The following is a 17,550-nucleotide window of genomic DNA, read 5'->3' on the forward strand; positions in this document are numbered from 1 at the left end:
CACATAGAAACTCTAGTAAGTGCAACTGTTTATCTATGTCTTAGTTGTAGTCTTCTCCAACACATAAGCAAGTTTCCTATTTCAGTCTACCTTCTTCTCTCATCTTGCTTACCACATCAGCCTCTTATCACTGCTGTACTCTTAGGGTTCCTCTGCATGATGTTTTCCCACCATTGTTCCACTCTAATGCTTTACTCAGTTATTATTTCTGAAAAAAAAACAAAACACATGCTTTTAATTATAGAAAGCTTCCTCCCCTGCCTGCCTTAAGGAGTGAAATCATTTAATTTTAAATGTACTCACTGTTGCAGCCATTGCTGGTTGTAGTCTCAACCAGGTTGGCACCACACTCTGAAGAACTCGTCCTTGGGATGGAAGCTTTCCTGACCAGAAGAAACAAAGAGGCAACAGGGAGGAAAAAAAAACCACACAGAGTGAAAAAATTTACCAGGGAAGAGATGAATTAATTGAATGGTGCTTCCACTGAAAAAAAGTTACATGGATCTTCTGCAATTACTTTCTAATGAATACTAAACGTTTTTGAGAAGCATGTATTTGAGGGAGAGTAGACATCAGAGGCAGAAACAGCACTCAGAACTACATGGCTTCTCTCCTGAAGTTAATGTTCCTGTTTGTCTGATTTCTTAGGTCTTTATTTAAGCAATTAGTAGATACCACAAAATTACTTAATTTATCATTAACTCTCTTAGCATTGGTAAGTTAAATATCAATAATGTGATATTTTCTACACTTTCTTGAGGAAAAACAGATCTTTTAAATAGAGCTTATCTCTTGCTGTCTCTTTCCCTTTCTTTTAATAGTAATTAGACATCTGCTCTCTTGAGAACAGTCGTGAGCTATTCTCTTTTCTGTCCAGTTTGTGTCCTGTGGTGATCTAACTCCTCCACAAAGTCTGTTGTCTTGGACAGCTTACATGGCTTTATTCCTAGACCCTGTTGTTTTGGCTGGCTGAGCTCCTGTTCATCAACATACACTTCTCTTACAGGTAATTTGGCATTTCAACATGGACTTATAATAAAGTATAGAAATTAATTGCACATTTATTTTAGTTTTCCCTAGGGTTTTCTCTGTTCCTCTAAGCTGTCTGTGTGGCATTCAGGCCTCTATAGTGTTCTTAAATAAAAGCTGGCTTATGTGGAATCTATACTAATCAGCTACATTTCTTATTCCTCTTCCAGTAACCCTGGTGCAATATGTTTCTGGAGAAAGGCAGCCAGATGGACCTGTACTGACAGGTGACTTGCTTGTAGCAAAATATGCCATTTGGTACCTCAGTAACAATGTAATAGCAAGGATTTTTGCATACTTTCCTGTTTTCCCCAGGTCAAAACAATAGGCTTTACCTACCATTTGTTGCCTGGGGGTGTGTGTGTGTTTGTTTAGAGATAGAGAACAGCTAGGTCTGGATTTGCCCTACCTTCGTGCGCTGCTCTGCTAACACATTATGCAGCTCCCCGAGCCTGAAGCCACACAGAAGCCTACTCATTCTTTCATTGTCAAGTAGCAAATCACTTTCATAAAACCAGCTCTGATTTTATATATATATATATGGGTAAGTTTTACATTCACAATGTAAATATTTTACTGTCTTTGCTAAAATACGGTTGTTGGCACGATGCCATATCTTCTAGTGAATCCAAATAGTTAGAAATTGCAATAGTTTTATGTGCTGAGCTTTTACAGGAAAGTAGCAAACAGAACTGAGCATGCCCTTTAACAACCAGGATTTCCCCTTTGACAGAGAAGCGATGGTTATTGCCTATGAAACAACACATTCCTTGAGAAAACTTGATAAAAGGAAGCTAATGTACTGAACTGGTTTTCTCATTATTTTTGGGTGTGGACAGTCCTGTTCTTATGAATTCCTACAACATGATATAAAATTATTTTACAATACTCATCTTTGAGGAGACATAAAAGCATAGTCTTTTCTTTGCAACAACATTCCTCATCATTTTTTCAAAAAGTAAATTAAAGCTATTCACTTTACTACCTAAATAGCTATATTCTATCAACATATAGTAGCCTTTCCTTCTGCAGGTTCCAGCAACAGTGGGAGGTTTAATCCTGGAGTACTGTTTATCTTTGCTCGTTCTAAACTGCTGTTTTTCATCACCAGTCCTTGACCACTTTTCCCTCCCTCTGTTCTCTGCTGTTCCTTTCACTCAGCCCTTCAGTTCCTTTCCTCTATTTTCTTCTACTTTCCATCATTCTCACTCTCTAGCCATTTCAAATGCTGTTTGTCTTTTCAATATCTTTCTCTCTCCTCCTCCTCCTCGTAGGTATGCTTTCCCAGACCATGTTGATGAACCCTAGTGCATAATCAAATACAGCACGAAATCAGCTTAACAGCAGATTGTTGGCAGATTGGAAAAAATAAATCCTCGGCTGATAAAAATGTGATGACTCAGCTAAATATAAAGGGAGAATTATTTCCCACTGTTCACCCAGAGCTTTTCCTATGCAGCCCTTTTCTTTTATGGGTTACTTTCACCATTACTTATGATTTGGTTTTATAAGCAGAGCAATGAAATCCCTTCTCTCCACCCTTGTATGCTGAATGGATTTGTTTGTAGGGAGCATTAAATGCACTTGCACATGCCTGGTCCTGAAATCTTCCCCAAGCAGCCTGAGAGGAAGAAAACTTGGAAAGGAAGTGGGGTAAGAGGGATGACAGGGACAAGAAAATAGAGCACTGATTTCCTAAATTCTGAAAGATTTGATGCATAATTTTAGGAATTCAGTTTCTGTATCCTAAATTGCAATTAATGTTTCCTCTTCTGCATCCCTCCAGATTGCATTATTCTATACTAAAACTGCACTAGAATCCTGGGCTGAAAGAGCCACAGAAATCTGTACTCTCACATAGTATGGGGGAAAAAACTCTCTGCTTTCTTATTCTGGGTCAAACATATTTGTTAATAAAGTGTAATAGTGGAAACTTGATAGCACAATGTTTCCATTAACATTTTAAATTCAATATAGTCTATCAAGAGGACAAATCAAAGATGATGCAGACTCTCAGCTAACAGTTCCGAGCCCCGGTTCCACCCTCTTCCAGAATGTTATGATAGAGGTGGTAGATCAAATTTGGGGGAAAAGAAAATTATATTAATGACAGCTCTTAGCAATAATCCTTGTTTATATAGCTGAAAAGAGGAGAGTAGATTAAAGTATCCACTTGAGACTCCTCTTGTATGTTGGTCACTTCAGTCAAGAGATACGGATTGTTAGAAGTGAAGTGTTTCTTTTATAGATGAGTTCTTTAGCAGAAGATGATTGTGCTACATCAGCCTCCGACGTGTAAAGGTAAGACAAAAAAATTTTAGACAGTTGTGTTCTTTTCTTTATATTAAAGAAGTTGATAATGATTTTATGAGATTTCCCAAGCTACTCTGGTATGTAAGAAAGGTTCAAGGGCAACTATGTTAAGACTGAGTTGCTGCCCTTGGTATTTTTCTTATAAAGAGGCCCTACTACTTGTTCTGCCAGTTAAGTAAAGCTTCAGTAAATTCATTTCCTATAAAGAAATAAAGTAGTTGAGGTTCAACTTCCAACTATTTAGTAAGAGACTTGCACAGCCCTGTAATTGCTGTTATTATTCGGAGGTTGGAACTAGATGATCTTTTAGGTCCATTCCAACCCAAACCATTCTATGATTCTGTGATTATTCTAAGCTTCTGTACTTCGCAATGCAAGGCTCTTTGACAGTAAAACTCAGTAGATTGTGTCTCCAGATTTCCCCTAATTTTGCTGTATGCAAGAGGAAAAGGATCTTTTAAGAGATTCTCTGCTCTCTGAAGACTTTTTTTCTCTTCTCAGAGACAGGCTTTACTTCTAAAGATACACTCTCCATACCTTTATGAGACTTGAATGAATTTTTTCTTTAGTTAGTTAAAGCTGTATTCTATTCTAATAACTTTATAGTAATCTGAAAACGTTCTTTAGCTAACAACTGCCGTGGCGTTCTGCTGCTAAGACAGGATTAATTTAAGTAAAATTACCAAGGTAGGGGGTATCCTCTACAACAAGTGTTTTTTGATACAAACTCTGTTTTATCAAATGCTGCTCTATCTCTTCTAAATATATTCAGCTATGGGAAAAACTGGCATTCAGTGGGTTTCCATGACAGCAGCTGAGGTAAAGCTAGACCAGTTATTCCAAAGGTCGCTCATTGAAAGGCACTGATCAGGGAGGCTGATCTGGCAATGTGATTATGGGAGAGCAAAGAGCAGAATTGCAAGAACCTTAGGTTATCATAACCAAGGAGAAATGCAGCACAGGAGTAACAGGAAGAGGCTGCAAGTCTGTGATGGCTAAGAATCACAGGGGCTTGTAAGCTGCTTCATAAAAGCATAAATACATATTAACAGTATACAACAAAAGGAGCTCTGACAAAAAGTGCTGTACTGTAAAAACAAGAGGGGACAGAGGAGTTTGACTTGTGTACATAAATGCAGAGAGTAAGTGAAGACAGTAAGTTTGTTTGGGTTTGGTATAAGTGTACTGATGTTTGTACAGCATCAAATAGTTGACTTAATCCCAGTAACTGCTTCCGTGTTTTCTGATTATGGCTTTCTGAAGTCCTACTATGCCTAAAATGCTACCAAAACCAAACCTGCAGCACTTGCTGTCTAGCACTGACGTTTTCATGCTACTCAAATGTGGATGATCCTGGATAAATGAGTTAACCCTTGGATTTGTTCTAGATGTTAGTTAGTTAATAAAAATCTACCTGGGATTATTCTTGAATTTGATTCTTTCCTTAGTTTTCCTTTTTAAACCAGGAACTGTAAAGGAAATGAGAGCTAATGGCACCAGTTGGTTTGGCTGCTACTTCAATGCAGTGGAACAGTTTCTGATCCCTAAGCGCTTTGGTAATTTGCTTCTACTTCTGTGTCTTTAGACAACATAAGGGTTGACTAATGTTTTAAAATGTTAGCATTAACTCTGGGTAGACTGTAAAATCTCTCAGAAATGGGTGTACTACGTGGCTTTTTTTACAAAGCAACTGTAAGTAACAACTTAGAAAAGACATTGAGTAAAATATTACAAGCAACAAGTTAAGACATCCACATTAATTATGCTTCATTCCATACAAACCTTATGGATAATTCATTACATACTTTTACATTCAAATAATTAGTACATGATTACCAGAAGAAATTTCTACTTGATTAAATAGCTTCAGCACTCTGAAGCACTTTTACCTGCAAAGGAAGTAGAATGCTCCAATTACAAGAACTCCTAGAAGAAGAAGCGAAGCCAAGAAAACTGCAAACAGGTCACCTTTTGTTTGGGACTTGATGCTGGGCAGCAAAACTTCCTCACAACGGGCTCCTGTGTAATTCTCAATACACCTGGGAAACCAAGTTTTATTCCGATTAGATGGTAACTTGTCATCTAATATGAAAAGCACAAAGGCTTCTTTTGGTCTTAAGTGGGGACAGAACTTGTTATGGCATAACTCAAGGTTTATATTTGCTTCACAGCAAGTTTTCTTATGGAATTTCCACTCACCTCATGTTTCTGGAACAAAGGCAATTGGGCATCTTGGGCATCAAGTTAATACATTCATTGGATTAGCAATATACTTCATAATGGTGTACTTCGCAGTTAAATCTGCCTCCTCCACTGCCAGATTTAATTAATTAAATCCACCTCTTCAGTGTTACCTGGGTCATCCCACGGGCTCTCACACAGCTTTCTGTTCCCCCTTTCCTGTAACTTTCTAGCTTGCTTTGTTGTAAGAGCTAGTACCCTCAGCTAAATAGATCAAGGAAACAGGAATCCATTGAGACACAGCACATCTTAAATTCCAAAAGTAATTTATGCAGTGTAATAATTCATGCCAGAACATGTTACATGCTTGGTGAATGACCCTCTTTTGGAGAGACCTAGCTAAAAGTCTTCTCTACTATGCTTATTTTATGCATTGAGCTTCTGAAAACTTCTGAAGAAAGGATTAAAATGAATATGGTATTTTACCATGGTAAAATGGTGTGATATTTTATTAAAAATAAATAAAATTAAGGGCTTAGTAATTCATATTGAGTCAAAACCAGATAGGTTGAAGCTAAACTAATCTTCATTTGTCTTACATTTTGCACTTACCCTGCTAAGTTTTCTTAAGGAATTTATTGCATTACAGAAAATGGCAAGCACTTCATTCAATAACTACATTCTGCGTGTATCTTTTATATATGCAAATGTGCTTCTCTCTATTTGTATTACTAAAGATGTTGCTCCTTTTTGCTATTTCTGGCACTGAAGTCATAATAATCTGTGACATAAGCAATTTCAGGCTCCAGCTGAGAAAAATGGTCTGAACTTGGTAACATACTTGAAGTTCTCAACTGCCATTGGCAGCTGTGAGGTATAATTTCAGATGAGGGATAAGAAGGCAGAGCGGGGAGGAAGTGCCAAGAAAGCAAGATGTCTGGCATATCTAAATGAGACAAATGGATCACGGTGAGCGTACCACCGTGCATACTTGATGTGACTCCCAGCACCACTGTCTGTAGATTATGGACCACTATTTCAGGACTACTTGTCTAAACTGTTGCACAAAGAATTACTACCATTTCTTTTAATTCTTCACTTTTGGAAATGAAGTGCAAGATTTAGACACTAGGAAAAAAGTGTCAATTATCATCATATATTAAAGACGTGCAACTGATCAAACAGCCATCATTTACTAAGGGCACTGTGAGACTTTTCAAAGTGACTGTGTTTGACTGCTGGGAGAAGGAAGGGTAGGCAGACTGCTCTGATTGCTTGAGATAATGTTCCAGATATTTACTCTAAGTACAGTGGCATTTCAGTGGCCTATTTCTGAAATACTGTAGAATACTTTAAGAATACAAGTGTAGTTTGAGTGGGGCATTGTTCTCTAGCAAGTGAGAGAGAAATGCTTTGGAGAGCTGAATAGAATAACAGGGATAGAAAATGGAATATAAAATTCATAGAAGTATTCTTGAATACCAATGAAAACTGGAGAACAATGCAAGGCTAAAATGATACAGGAAGAAAAAATAAATAGGTTTTGGCATCAAACTAAGGCTCATCGAAAAGTTCTAGAGACTGAGTGTAAAGGGAGTAAGTCAGTAGCCTAAAGAGAAAAATGATGCAGGAAAAAGAAAAGACAGTCCTTCTAGCACTGAAGAGAGTTGCATATAGGATTAGGTAAAAGGCTAGGGTTAGAGAACTGTTGGGATGTAGAAAATACTGTCATATAACATAAAAATTATGGAGGTTTTCATAGAAACAGGAAAATTGAGATGAAGTATCTTTTGGTTACATTTAAATAATCAAAATTATAGCTAACGTGACCCTACCACCAGGTTCTGCTACAGTTAGGGCTTTTCTGAAAATCCAAATGTTCAAATATTGGCTTGCACAAGCTTTCATGAAGTCATCGGTGCTGATTTACAAACAGGTGAAGGACTAAGTTAAATATAGAAGCAACTGAGGTGCTTTAAGACAGCCAAGAGAGAGAAAGGCTTCTGCTGTACATCCTTTCCTAAAATCGGTGGGACAGAAACTAAGCAGACTTCAGTAATTAGCAGTGGAACTCACTCAGAAGATTTGCTTTTCCTGTTGCGTTAGCAGAGCTCTAATAATTCCACTGGAGTTACATACACAGTGACCCCAGGCAAGACAGTAAAGCAGTCTCTAACAAGCGTGTGGACTATGAACGTAATGCAGACTGATGGTATCTATTTAGTGTCTCCTAGAGGTGGTCGCTCTTATTATACACAGCCTTAAAAGTCAGTGGCAACTTTATCTGCTTGTAATGGATGCTTGAAAGTAGAGCACAATTTAAGCGTGACACACTTGCAGTTGTTAATATGGCAGGCAGCTGTGCTTCTGCACTAGACCGAATGAGTGCAGAAGATAGAGAAGCCTGTTTCTAGGCTGTAGTTAGAGGGGGTTACACTAATTAAGCCTTGTTGTTACTAGTCCAGGTGTTGCTGATGCACATTGTCTGCATGCCGTTAGCCTGCTGTTTCAGCACATGCTGCCTGTTGGCTTTAAGCAGTCCTAGGATGTAGCATTCCAAAATTGATTTTTAAAATGGGAAAAAAGGTCTTTATTTCTCTAAGAAATTAGGATTTCCAGTTCAATTGGAGTTGAAAGAAAACAGCCTTCAAATGTTTGAGAAAAAGCTGTGAGACTAGAATCTCCCATTTTCATATCACATCCAGATTTCTGCTTTCTTAGATGCCTGCACACGCGTGCACACACACCCACACCTCTTGTCAGATGAGATAAGCCAGCCTCAACTGTTGTATATAAACTTACTAGAGGAGCTATGCTGGAGACAAAACACTAACATATGGGTTAACATGTGGGTAAAGAAACCCACAGAATCTTTCAGCATAGGGTATTAATCAAAACTACCCATATCAGCATCAATACAAGGTGGAAGGAAATAGGCCGTATTGGATAAGATGTCAGGACATGACCACAATTATATTGATCCTTTACAATCCCATCGGTAACTAAAATAACACAGGGCATTTCTGCTGTCTCCTTTGCAGATGCAGTTTGTGAGACTGTGCAAGTGTCTACTGCCTGTCTTATTTAGGTAAGAAAGTGAGGTTTCTTTCTCTTCCAGACTCGAAGGTGGGCGTTGTAAGCAAATATCTGACAGATTTTAAAACAGAAGTAGGATTTGAGTCAAATATGCATACAGACTCCTATTGCTTAGTACTATACTACAGGAGTCTTGACTCTAGTCAAGAAAAACCCGTATGCTTTTTGGTATAAAAATTACTTACATGTAAATACAAGGCTCTAAGCAGAAAAAGACAGCTGAAAAGTTATCTGCTTGTCAATGCAATTCAGACTACAAGGCTGATAGCTTCAAAATCACCACAACCTTTAGTTTATAATAGGCTCCTAAAAGTCGTCCTAATCCATACACTGTAAGGGCTACTAGTAAGTATGAAAAAGAATTTAAGGCCAAAGTGAATAAGCAATGGCAAAGTTAATTGGAAGCCCTGAGCAGCTTTTTTCAAAGTTTTGTGTTCAGAGGAGTTTCAGAACTGTTACTCTGAAGCTGTACTCATATACCTAGAAAGTAAAATGAAACTCATGCTACTACTGGAGAGAAGTTGAAAGAGTGGGTTATTTTCCCCTATAATTCCCCTAGCTATGTGTTTATGTGGCAAGCTTTACCACATCTGGCAATGGTATTGTTCTGATCACTAATACTTTTCAAACACATAAGATAATGTTGCATTTTATATTTTATGTCCCATTAAAAATAAATCTTAATTATTGATTTCTTTTTTTGGCTATCCTTATAGCCTGTATTCTAACTTTTGTTCCTACCTTTCAAGCTAAAAGCAGAATTGAAAAATACTAATTGGGTGCTTTGTTTTCAGAATAGCCTGGGGTATGAGAAAGTATAGTTTTGGAGGCAGAGAAAGAAGAAAAGCCCGGATGAGTGGGAAGCCCTTAACTGGCAACTTGCAGTGTGTATATTCTGAAGGCTTACGGCACAGTGAGTATATCACTCAGGAGGACATTTGGAAAAGAGAACGAAGGACCCATCTCGGAGAAAGAGCCAGACAAGGATGGGATATACAGAAAGTGATAGAAGGGATTTGCATGGGATTTCTTGGATTAGGATAGGAAGGGTGGAGGAGAGATTGTATTAGGGTAGAAGCAAAGGAAGGGGAAAGAGGAGATAGCCATACACAGAAATTTCAGGGCAGAGATTTCTAAGGCTTAGTGTACTTAGCCTGAGCACACTGCCTTCTGCAGAACGTGATCCCTTCCTCAAAAAGAGAGCGTCACTATTAATTTCTGTGTGTACTGCCCTTGGAAGCAGAGGAGCTGTGTTTGTGTGCTCTTATACCATCTGTATTTTGTCTGAAATACAGAAAGAAGGCTCTCAGAAATCTGCCATGTGTAAGACAAAATGGAAATACCAGAGCTTCCACTCAGACAACATAATCTTAATTCTGCACTGCATTAATTAATGATTATGGGACAGCTGCACATCAGGTGCTGAGGCAAACAGCTTTCAGCCTCATGTTTTATGATACACCTGAGGCAGCTGCTTTTCCATCCTTCTCCATTCTGCTGCATGTTTATTTAGTACATGAGCATTCCTGGGTTTGAAGCTCATCTTGCTTATGGTGACAGGTGCGCCTTTTGCTGCTGAGAACATTAACTCATTGTTAGGAAAGGAATGAGGGAAGATGGCAGCTGAGCGACTTCATTTTCTAACACACGTCAGCTGTATTTAAAATCTGCTAATGTTGCATAGGGGAGAGGGGCCAACTAATGTTTTGTTTCTATTAAATCTCTACCTTGTATGTATATATCCATTTCTGAATGGTCAAAATAACTGAAATTCCAAAAGTAAACAGTGGCTCGTAGTTTGTTAGCATGCTACAAAATACGTATTTCTAAAGAATGATGCAATTTTCCTAGACACATTGTGAAATTACTTCCAATGATGTTGCATTAGGTAATCTGGACTAACGATGTTTAGCACAACATGTTTGTGTAAATAAGTAGCATGTCAAAGCAAATGTGTTTTAAGGTATTTTTACAGTTTGTTCTTGCTCCTTTTCCCCCTTTGAATCAATGCTGTACTAATGATTATTCAGCCTTTGATTCTAAAACTGATTCAATTTTTCTGTTGGTGGGAGATGATCTGAGAACCCTTGGAAGCTTTAGGTGGGATTTGGCAGAAACCTGCATCAAAAAAAACCTTTGCACAACTGTGTGACGATGCCAGTCTTGAAGTTCCAAAGCACCAAATATTTTTCTGGATTCTGCTGAATAGTGATGTGTTTTTTCTGTTGTTTCTATTCACATCACTGCTGATTACTAAGATATCTGTGTGTAAACAAAACCTTTCTCATCTATAATTAGCCTTCTCTGACTGATTAAGGAACATGCTTAGAATGAGGACATGCTTAAATAGAATGCTTCTATTTAAACCCATATAACTTCATAATCAACCACTAGATACAGAAGAAAAATACTTGATAATTTAAATGCAATAAGATTGCCTGAGTATAACAGAAATGCTCTTAAGATGTTACTTTTCTGCTTCAGCAGATTATAAAATCCTCTAGTACCTGAATTACAAATGACTTCATTTGGAGCCTTTTAAAGTGGAAATTATCGATGCTGACTAGCTTGTGCTCCTCAATATTCCTGTTCTGAATATTTGTTACTTCATGTTTACATTTATTGCATCAAATACACCTTCCTCATCACACAGTCTAGCAATAGTTGAGAGGGTCCTTTGAAATTGTGTAACTGATGTGTTTAGTCTATCCATTCTATTTTAAGTATTTTAATATCAATAATATGGGATCCCTTCCAGAAAAAAAACCCAACGTGTATTTCACTGTTTCACTTTTTGTGTGTATAGTATTTATTTTACATTGCATAAGCTTGCAAGGCTTAGCAGTTAGAATAAATGATCGTCATCATCCAGCATTTCCGAGCTTTATCCTCACTTCTGGATCCGATTCCTTGTATGACATGGGACAATAAGCATTTACCACAACATTGCTTCTTCTCATCTACTAGATGAGTTTACATGCATGAGTTTAAGTGTTTAAATGTTTGAACTGTCCCAAACAAAAGAAAGAAATACTTTAATGAGGCATCTTAGAAGAGATTTTGTTTCCTTCTTCAACTGTTTCATCCAGTTATCATTAGTTGTACCTCAAGATTGAAGAGGGAGGAGAAGTTGCCATGGAAGGAAAAAAGGTAATATCCTTAAGTGTATGTAATAGGTGTCTGAACACCTATTATTACGTTAACTAAACCCATTAAATTAACTGTAATTTATTTTGATGAATGATAACTCAGAATTAGTAAATGCAGAACCGTGAAAAATTAGAATTTAATTTAGCATCTTCTTATGTCTTGGTAAATGAGAAAATAAAAGGATAGGGCTGTATTTATGCAGGAAACACCCATGTGCAAAATTAGGAAACGCTTCTTTTCCAGTGTGCTACATGGGCTTCAAAAAGAAAAACAGTCCCATAAATGAATGGTGTAAGAAGTATCTCTGTTTGCTGCCTTGATGTTTCTTTATCAAGTAGTCTTTGGCTGTCACTTGAATTACATTCTTTTTTCCCCTTAAAAGATTATATTCCTTTTTGTGCCTCTGCATTTTGTTCAGGTCAGGCCATTTTATGTTATAAGAATTTTTGCAATATAATTCATCTGGAAGAAAACCTAGGAATGTAAATTGCCTTTCTGAATGCCTTTCTTGCAGTCTATACTCCATAAGACAAAGGGTGGTTTGTTCCTTTCTGTGTTATAATGGGGGGAGAAAATATGGCATAAATAAATGAGTACCGTTGCACAAGTATACACATTCATTTTTCTCATATTGTCATGTCTCTGCAAGCTAGATAAGTAATCTGAGCATGAATTACTGAATTTGGAACAGCCATAGGTAAGAGGTATTTTGATTTATATACCATTTTAACAGTAATTTCTTAAAGAAGCAAAATGGGGAAAGAGTCTTTAGGCAGCTACCATCCAATACTTAAACACATTAACCTCAGTTTCACTGACCTGCAGAATGGACTGGATACAGTAGGAATCATATAACAAATCCCTCCATTTAGACAAAAAGATCCATAACTGGTGCCACAGAGTTCTTCATGATCTTAAAAATAAGATGAAAACAAACACAGAGAAAAACAGAGACTTCTGTATTTTTATCAATAAAAGGAGATCTCAATTATACTTTTGGGGAGTGAGGGTAGCCTCCTTAAAAAAAAACACCGAAGAAAAACCCCACACCAAAACAAACCTCCACACAAACAAAACCACCCTGTGAACAAATAAAGTATCAGTCTTGCCTTCCAGGCCAGCAACATAGAACATGATCTGTCTTGCAGAATTGTTTCATGTAACGATATGCAAAAAGATGACAAATTTATCACCGTATCAGATGTGAAGCACCTAAATTATATGAATAAACGCAAAATTCTGTTGCGGTGAGAGGAACTTTTGAATTCTCAGTTACTTCATTTGCCTTTCATGACCACAGTCCGTACTGAGTACAGTGATTCTCGTGATGACCTATATGAAGTCTGGTTTGTCCTGTCCCAGTGGCACAAACTATCTTTAGCTTAGCTAGCATCTGTGAGAGAATGGGAGTCAGCACTGGTAAACTCAGAATAGTCTCAGGTGTGGACCAGGACGTTCTGAGACTGCTTCAGGCAGTATTGAGCTGAATTATAGTGCAGCTGGACACAACCAAGTTTTCCCACCCCAGTTTTTAACAAGCGATGCAGGAGCTAGCTTATGAAGCATCACTTCAGTAGAAGACTGCCTTTTACAAAGTAATTTGCACAGAACTCGGAAAGGCTTTTTTCTAACTCAATATGCTTCCTCTATGAATTGTTAGGGTTTAAAACACAATTAGGCATTCTAATAAAACCTCAAATACAGGATACTGAAGTTGGCACTCATAGCAGCAGTTGTCTGTTTTATGCTTAAATAGAATATCTAACTGTACCTTTCCACTCTTTTTGAAAGCAGTCTAAATTTGGAAGTTGGACTGCATATATTTATGATACATTTAATGCATCAGTAACTCATTTTATATATATGCATATATATTTATAAACATATTTTTTTTCAATCTTATGAAACCACAATAGCTCAATCAGAAGAAAAATAGAGCAGTCTCCTGACATCACAAGCGTGAGAATCATGTGTTACCTCACACTTTAGGTGTTGTTTTTGCTGTTATTTCTCCCAGAAGTTCTGAAAATAAGAATTCTGCTGTCTCATTATTTATGCATAGAAGATATTTTCTATACAGTGTTTTTTAAGAGGAATCTGTCCTTCAGGAAAGAGTGTTGCGGTTCCCCTGTACTCCTGCAGAAAAAAAGGGAGGAAGTATGGCCACAAGACCTTCTGTCCTAGAGGGAGCTTCTGCAACTTTCTATATAAAATAAACCTGACTTTTCTAGGAGTAGCAGAAAAGGTTGGCTACTTCTGACCCTGTGCAACAAAAACATCCTGCATCCTGCCACCCTCTAGACCATCTCTAGTGATTCCACTCTCCCATCTTTTCACACAGTCTTCCATTTCTCTGATGGCATATTGACACAGGAGTGCAAGTAAAGTCCTTATATTGTTTTAAGACGATGGCAGTTATACTACAGAGCTCAACAGGAATTTAGTTCCATGTTATCAAAGTGCTAGCATCGACATGATAACTGGACCTTTTTGCACGTGTGCAGATAAATTGGGGAGCTGGAGGAAGGGGGAGGTAAGGCTGGACAGGTTGTTCATGTTTGACTTTGTTGCAGTGGCTGGGGATGTGGCATAACAGCAATGTGTGTTCCGCCCTACCTTGTTAGAGGTTAATGAAAATTTATTTTAACTCTAAAGCTTTCTGTGCTTGTCTACTGGCAATTCATTTACTGCAAGTTCACTATTAAAAGACTTTTAAAATTATTTCGTATGGGTAACAGTATAATTGCAATAGGAATAAAATGGTAACAGAAAAATACAAGCAGGTTTTTAAACAAGAACTATAAATTATTTTATTTTAATCTATTCAAACATAACAGTGGAACTTCTGTGACAGTGTAATTAAATTGAAGGCTACATCCTTCCTTAAATGAAGAGAGGATATTGAATAGATGAACAGTGTATCAGGATAGTTATACAATTAGAAAAATCAAGAGAGAAAAAGCAAAACTCAACTTTTACCTGCTCTCAACTCTATTAAGCATCTGAGTGAGTTAAGTGTTGTTGAAATTCTACTAGATGGAAAAGCGAGGTGATAGAAGGTAGGCTCCACAGAAAAATCCCTTTACACAGCTTGTGGAAAGCCTTCAAAGAAATTCTCATGAGAATTAATGAGAACTTCTTAACTTCCTTAAAATCCTGCCTCATGGTTCTATTTCTTTTCTTCATGTTTATGCAGAAACAGGCCTGTCTCACACTGGCATAGTGGTAGAGTACTGAAGAAAGCTAAATGCCTCAAGTCATTCAGGTCTCAGAACATTTGGGAGAGTGATTCTCTCACTGTTATGGTGTGATCTGTGTGTTAAGGACCAGCTCTGCAGCCCAACTAGGCATTTCTGTTCTAGCAAAATACCTCAGAACTATTACAGAAAAGTGAGAGAGGTGGAGAGAGAGAACAAAAAGTGCCTAGGAAGCCTTCGAAACCTTTTTGATTGTAATTACAGACAGTTTCTCTACAGGCTATTTCTTTCTAGAGCTAGACTTTTTTCCAGTGCTAAGAGAAAAATGGTAACCTTAATTTTACCAGTAATGAGATATTTCAAGAACCTTCTAGGTCCATGTAGATCAGGTGCCCCATTTTCCATCCAATTGTGCTTCTCATTAATTCTGTTTTGTGTATTATGTGTGTATTACCACTACTTATTGAAATTAGCAGAGTAATAAAATGTAAAGTAGATGACAGAATTATGAAAGAGAAAAAAAGAAAATTCAGGATGCTCTAACACTAAAAAAAATATTATTAATTACTAGCAGTAGCAGGTTTTGCTACAATATAAAAATTTACTTACTTTACTGAAATGCAGTAGTTTGGATCAAATGTGAAAGCTATAGCTTTGTATTTATAGACAGGAAAGTATGAAAGCAACAGTTTATCCCTTTAAATTTATAGTCAATGATGCAAAAGAGTATACTGGAGAATCAGAAGGGCTTCAGTACAAGCCAAAACCCAATTAAATTTGCATCAGTGAATATGTTATGATTTTTCATGAGGTAAGTCAATACAGTATATTAATCTAAAAATGCAAATTGTATGCTTTGAAAGTCAAATGTATACTACATTCAGACTACCATAATCAAGATAGAGAAGTTTAACAAGTCAAGTGACGATAGGCAATTAAAAAAATACAAAAGACTTAGCTTTTCAATTAATACAGCTGTAGAAACTCTATCAATATATGTTCTACAATATATATATGTGTGTATTTTGATATACCCTTCTATGTGAGAGATTAAATAAAGAGAAGTAGGACACAAAAGTTACTTTTAAAAAAAAAAAAGTCAGGTTTTGGTGAGAGGAGAAGGGAAGAGGTATGAAACAAGATTGTTCTTTCTAATTCTAGACTGCAAATACTTCAAACTGGCAGAAGTAACAGCAGCCTCTAAATACACTAATTCTCAATTATTCTTTTTGAGGACATGCACGAAAACCTGTCCCTAAACTATCTTGTCTGTTTGCATATAAACTTTTGTAACCTGACTGTCCTATCTATTAAAAAGAAAAACAAATAAAGGCTCAACACCACCTTAACCCCCGAAGAACCAAGCCAGCCTTGACAATCCACGTGTTAACTCGGCTGTCTTGCCTGGTCCAGAGGCTAAAATATTACAGACTGTCTAATCCTGAAGTCTGCTAAAAGGGAAAAGGGAAGGGGGAGGAGTGGGAAATGTTGACAAAAGATAAAGGGGATGATGCATGTTTCCTCACTTTATAAGCATCTTTGGACTGTATGCTAATCAGTCACGAACTGTGAAATATTAGGACTGATCAAAGCAAACATATCCTTAAGAGAATTTATACTACTGACTGGTGAACTCTAGTTTGCTGACTAGTAAGTGAAGACAGCCCTGTGGAGCAGTTTTGACAATCCCAATGGCAGCTGTCAAAATCAATGCAATTTTAATGAATTCTAATTATGTATGTATACATATCCATGTAAAGACTTGGAAGAAATTACCTGTTCGCATATTATTCCGACAACAATTCTTATTCTTGATCAGAGGCTATTCTTCTAAAACGGCACCTAAAGACAAACATGTAAATTTAGCATATCATTTTTAATCCCAGTGACTTTTTTCCCTGAAGAAGTAGCTATTGAAATGTGTCTTTCAGTGTTGCTGCTAAGACATTTGTTGTACTTTGACAGTAATATACTGTTATATTAGATGTAAGTTCCATTACTTCACAGTTAATGGCAAACATTCAAATGTACTGTCAAGTTCAGTGAACTCCTAAGGGCAGTGCTACAGAGTAAAACCAAATTCACACTAAAGCATGTTTAAACAATGAATACTTTCTTCAAACTCCCATACTTACTCAGAATTGTAATACCCGATGCTTTTAGGCAATCTAAGTTCCTATTTCTGGCTAGCAAATTAAATTGACATTTGTACCTTGAAGGTCAGTGCATACAATTGAACCAGTCCTCAGACTGATAATTACTCAGTCAGGTAAGGTCTTGGTGGTGGAATCATTGCATTTCACAGACAAGAAGTTCCCAATTCGGAGTTTCTCAGAATGTGTGTGTTTCACTTGGGTGTTTCTCATGTCTTGATTGCAGGTGAAATTAGTAACATAGGCCGTAAATTTAGCAGAACTCAGCAAGGTCAAGACTTGTACAATTATTTTTAAAATATGGAAGAGAAACTCTCTGCCTGGACAGAAACCAATCTTCACTTGACATTGCTAAAAAGAAACTTAGTAGACATGCCAACTCTACAACATCTAAAATTGCTATATTCTGTTTTCTTGTAAGGTATAGTCAA

The 17,550-nt window shown here is 37.1% G+C and overlaps 1 protein-coding gene across 1 annotated transcript; it reads right to left on the reverse strand.

The window, feature by feature from the left end:
* Positions 1-289: 289 nt before the first annotated feature.
* Positions 290-16,808, reverse strand: NRG4 (neuregulin 4). Its single transcript, XM_074156010.1, has 4 exons — positions 16,743-16,808; positions 12,589-12,682; positions 5,232-5,381; positions 290-383 (listed from the first exon to the last, which is right to left on the reverse strand). The coding sequence occupies exons 1-4, from the start codon at positions 16,750-16,752 to the stop codon at positions 290-292; spliced, it is 348 nt and encodes a 115-aa protein (XP_074012111.1). The 5' UTR covers positions 16,753-16,808.
* Positions 16,809-17,550: the final 742 nt, after the last annotated feature.

The sequence above is a fragment of the Numenius arquata genome, chromosome 11 (genome assembly GCF_964106895.1).
Source record: "Numenius arquata chromosome 11, bNumArq3.hap1.1, whole genome shotgun sequence".
In the NCBI taxonomy this organism is placed as follows: Eukaryota; Metazoa; Chordata; class Aves; order Charadriiformes; family Scolopacidae; genus Numenius; species Numenius arquata.

What these genes read in the sequence shown, in the direction of transcription:
- NRG4 (XM_074156010.1), bottom strand. An exon ending in GTATCCAGTCCATTCTGCAG is followed by an intron (nt 5,382 to 12,588) that starts GTCAGTGAAACT and finishes TTGGTTTCCCAG; the next exon opens with GTGTATTGAGAATTACACAG. An exon ending in GCATTCTACTTCCTTTGCAG is followed by an intron (nt 384 to 5,231) that starts GTAAAAGTGCTT and finishes TCTTCTGGTCAG; the next exon opens with GAAAGCTTCCATCCCAAGGA.